The 4646-nt window shown below is 39.0% G+C and overlaps 1 protein-coding gene across 1 annotated transcript; it reads right to left on the bottom strand.

Annotated features, from left to right (window-relative positions):
* Positions 1-529: 529 nt before the first annotated feature.
* On the bottom strand, positions 530-3953 carry LOC135197120 (heterogeneous nuclear ribonucleoprotein A3 homolog 1-like). Its single transcript, XM_064224086.1, has 2 exons — positions 3794-3953; positions 530-1224 (listed from the first exon to the last, which is right to left on the bottom strand). The coding sequence occupies exons 1-2, from the start codon at positions 3803-3805 to the stop codon at positions 718-720; spliced, it is 519 nt and encodes a 172-aa protein (XP_064080156.1). The 5' UTR covers positions 3806-3953; the 3' UTR covers positions 530-717.
* Positions 3954-4646: the final 693 nt, after the last annotated feature.

Raw genomic sequence — 4646 nt, 5'->3', positions numbered from 1 at the left:
AGAGAGAGAGAGCTATAATACCAGATATTTCTATAATATCTCCTTTCTAAATTATTTTGTGTCCCTGGAGGATTCGAACGAATCCCTCCAATCACAATGGATGACAGGTAGGTGGGAGAGGTCCACGAATATTCCATTACCACTCAAAAGTTCAGCCAGGTGAAGGGACAGAAGGATGATCCTAGTTCCAGTCGATATATCGAAGGGGTTTTGCTAAGATGTCCCTGAGAATTAAAAATTGCTCATTAAAAAGAAAAGACGTTATGTAATCAGGTCTCTGAAATGCTTGATTGGCAATAAGAAAGCACTTCTGGATAGTTTCATAGCGAACACTTGAAAATAAAGGATGACTAATATATTTCTAACAATTTTGTAATTGAAAAGGAATGAAAATGACGTTCAAAAGAAAATGAGAGAAAATACCACGATTACTACCTATGTAAATCTAATTACTTAGAGTAAGTTCTATATATTTTATTCTTCTAAAAAGTCAAGGTATGTTTTCTTCGTCCGGGAATAAAACGCCCAATTATTTCTGCAGCAAAAATATAAGTATTTATTCAAAATAATGTCAAGTTATGAAAAAAAAGGGAAAATATAGGCACTTCATTAGGGCACGTGGAAATGACCACATCAACACCAATTTGACACGGTACCCACGAACTCTCTATGGCCGAGGTATCACGGAGGTCATCACGGGCAGACAGCGATACCTTATCAGTTACCAATGTGATATTCGGGAAAGATGTCGATAGCCGCGCTCCGTTTGCCGAGGTAATGACGACTATTGACAAGTCCGCCATGTTTTCCAAAGCCGCCTCCGTATCCACTGCCATATCCGCCGTATCCTGGTACCCTGCGACCGCCGTAGCCGATTCCTCCAAATCCTCGATGCCCTCCAAAGCCGTATCCTCTTCCAGGCTCCGGATCGGCGCTACGCTTTCCAATCTGGTGGGGGCTGTAGACACCCGAGGGGAAAAAGGCTTTGGCGATTCCCTGATACAGCTGTTGCGGATATAGGAAGTTGGCTCCATACTTGCCTCCGTAGTTGCCGTAGGCTCCATACTTCCCACCGCCGGGGCCGACGTCTATGCCGATGCCGAACTTCTGGTTACCGATTCCGAAGGGTAGGAAACCCAGCGGGCCGATCTGGAAGTCGAATTTGAAGGGCTCGGCCGACCGTTTCTGCTCTGAGGCCACTAGGGCTGCCAACGAGATGAGTATCTTTTGGTGTGGGGGGAAGGGGGTGGGGGGGGGGGGGGAGATAGAAAAAGAAATTAAATTATTTTTATTTTGGAAATATCTGAGATGATCTGTGACCCTTGGTACCACCATTAAAAAATCAGATAGACAAAGAAAATTATTTCGATATCTAGTTTTTTTTAAATATATAAGGTTCATATATATATATATATATATATATATATATATATATAATATATATATATATATATATATATATAAAGACCCTTAGTACCGCCTTTAAAAATGATTTTGATTTTGGAAAAACCCAAGATGATCAGTGACCTTTGGTACTGCCATAAAAAATTTAGAGATAAAAACAATTATTTTGACTTTAGAAACAGCTAAGATGGTCTGTTACCCTTGGTACTGCCATTAAAACTTTAGAGATAAAAAAAATTATTTTGACTTTGGAAACACCTAAAAGGATCTGTGACCTTTGGCACTGCCATAAATAAATTTCAAGATAAAAAAAAATATTTTGATTTGAGAAACACCTAAGATGGTCTGTGACCTTTGGCGCTGCCATAGAAAAATTTCGAGATGAACAAAATTGTTTTGACTTTGGAAACACCTTGGTACTGCCATAAAAAATATTGACACTGAGAAAAGCGTTATTTTATTTTTGAAAATACCTGAGATGATCTGTCCCAAATTATTTTTACATAAATATTTTTTCCATGATTTTGAAACGCTTCAAATTATCTATGACCTAACTGTCTTGGCATATACAGAAACATCTATTTGACCTATTGAGACGAATTGGATGCAAATTGCTACTCAAAGTAGCTCTTGTTCCAAGGAAAAATTACAAGTGGGCCTTCTCATTAATTTTTCTATTTACTATCTGATTTTTTTTACTTCCATCCTCGAGGTTATCAAGAATATGTGAATGTTGATGACCTAAGCATCGAGACACATGTTTACATAAGGTAACTGGTCAATTAAATGGAAAATAAAATATGAATTCCTTGTATCTGTCTTTCGGCAGATTTCTGGTATTAGTCATCGAGTCGAAATTTCAATACTAAATTCTGTAACTATCTGATTCTGACAGCATAATAATAACATTGACCTTCAGGCAACATTGACCATGGCCAACATTTTCAGGCAGCGAACAAAGTATTATATATTTGGCGAGAAAATAGGAAAGAACCTTTCATTTTTTATACCATTTACTAATAGCTAAAGCAAATCCTTTGATCAGAGAGGATACGAATTTAAACGCCCCATTAGGTATTGATCTCGAACATCCAATTAAACTTTAACAACCGTGGCAATTGTTTTCTAAGAGCTGAGGAAGCCTTTGTGTAAGTGGGATATTTCCTGCGATAAGTATACATAAATCAAGGGTTAAAAGGGTTATAAAAATGGGTAAAGTGCGAAATCTAAATCTTTAAAGAATTATTGATGATATTAGCTTTTGATGACGATATTAAAAGGGCCATAAAATCCCAATAAGAATCCTATTTTGAATATAAGGTCTAAACTGCGTGAAATATAAAAAAAAGAAGTCTTTTACGACATTATTGCTTCAGGTGATTTTCTAAAACCATCGTAAACTGAATTCACTTCATGGCTACTTCGAATGACATAAAATCCCCTCGAGTGAACTTAAGCACAGCTATAATCATCTTTGATGATTCCGGGGTACTGCATCGAGCGTTTTTATTTGATGTTAATTCGTGACAATCATTTAATTATTTTCGTTATACTGACATTTTGTGAAACATCTGCCAGGAAATAAATGAAGCAGAAAAGATCAGTTTTAAACCCCAATAAAATGAAAATTATGATTACATAATGTAACTGTTCTCGAGATTATTCACTTCAAAGCGAGTGTCAACATTGAGGCACAAAATTAGGTGCCTTACATCAATGCAATTCAAAAACTTCATAAATTTTTAACATAAAGTTCTTGATTCATCCTTTGGAAAAATTAATTGTGTAAATTTGTGTCCTTATTCCAAAGGGTAAATCAAGAATTTGATGTAGAAGATTTATAAAATTTTATGAAATGTGCTTACGTAAGGCACCTAAGGCCTCGATGTTGACAGACGTTTTGAAAATGATCTCGAAACCATTTGCACTATTTCATCATAATTTTCATTTAACTGGTGCTTAAAATTTCTCCGTTTTGCCTTATTTAATCACTGGCAAATAATTAAACAAAAACCTTGATACACCCTTCAGAATAAGGGCATGAATTTACAAAACCAAAAAGATAACATTCTCGATGCGCCCTTTGTCATCAGGTCGCCATAATAAACATTCACTTCGCCCTCGTTGATCACGAACGTTTGAACAGAAGCCGTTCCGTCCACCTTTGTCTCCAAAATGCCACTCGAACTCGCACAAACTTCCCGGACACATTTACCGCGTTATTCGCTCCTTGATAAATCATTCTTAGCGATGCATATGCAGCGCATATTCCTCGCAAACTACATAGACAACGAGGCTCTGCAAGAAGCCCCTCTCCAGTTCTCGGGGGAAATTTCATAAACATCAAAGTTCGGTCACTCGAAAATATACGAAGTCGGCAGTTCCTTACCACAACCCTCATGGCAAAATGTCACGGCTTCGCTCCAGCCCAGGAGGAGGAGGAGGAGGAGGAGGAGGTGTCTTGGAGGAGTAAGAGGGAGGGAGGAGTTGTTTGATGCTGTTGGGTTGTGCGTGTGTGGCTGTGTGAGCGATCTTGGGATGAGGGTCTCGATTTTATTTATATATAAACGAGTCTCCCCTCCTACTCCCTGTCCTTCCGTCCTCCCTGCCGGGATATCCTATCCCTCAGCCATCCTGCAAGCTATCCTTCCCCCTCCCCTGCACCCCTCCCTTCCTGATCATGAATGCTACCTCCCCCACCCTCCCTCAACCAAATCCTAAACGCTACTGTTAACTTCACCCAAAACCCTTCTTCCCTTGCCTCCCACCCCTCCTCCATCCCTCTCCAGATCCTCAATAAGGGAGAAGGATCCCCCTCTCCCCTCCCACGCCCAACCATTCCCAAGATCCATAACAAGAGAACTGGCGTCAGCCACGCCCTTGCCTTTGTAAGCTGTGGAGGCATTGACCGGATATTGCTTTGCATCATAAGGAACCTTCAGACTTCTCCTTCTTATCCTCCGGCGTCCTTGAGGCCGTCACGCCGAAGGATACCGGGAGAACGTTTCAGCATACAGCAGCGAGCGCCTCAGGATACTTTCACAAATCCAGAATGGCGGGGATTTTGGGGTTTCCAGTTTTTGAGGAGCGCCTCATCAGGTTTTAGCTTTCGATAAGGATATACACTGGTTTTATCTATCTATCTAAATATATATATATATCATATATATATATATATATATATATATATATATATATATATATATATATATATATATATATATATATATTCAGAACTTTCT

The sequence above is a fragment of the Macrobrachium nipponense genome, chromosome 18 (assembly GCF_015104395.2).
Source record: "Macrobrachium nipponense isolate FS-2020 chromosome 18, ASM1510439v2, whole genome shotgun sequence".
Classification (NCBI taxonomy): Eukaryota; Metazoa; Arthropoda; class Malacostraca; order Decapoda; family Palaemonidae; genus Macrobrachium; species Macrobrachium nipponense.
Note: the sequence above shows the minus strand (reverse complement) of the source record. Positions and strands in the feature narration are given on the sequence as shown.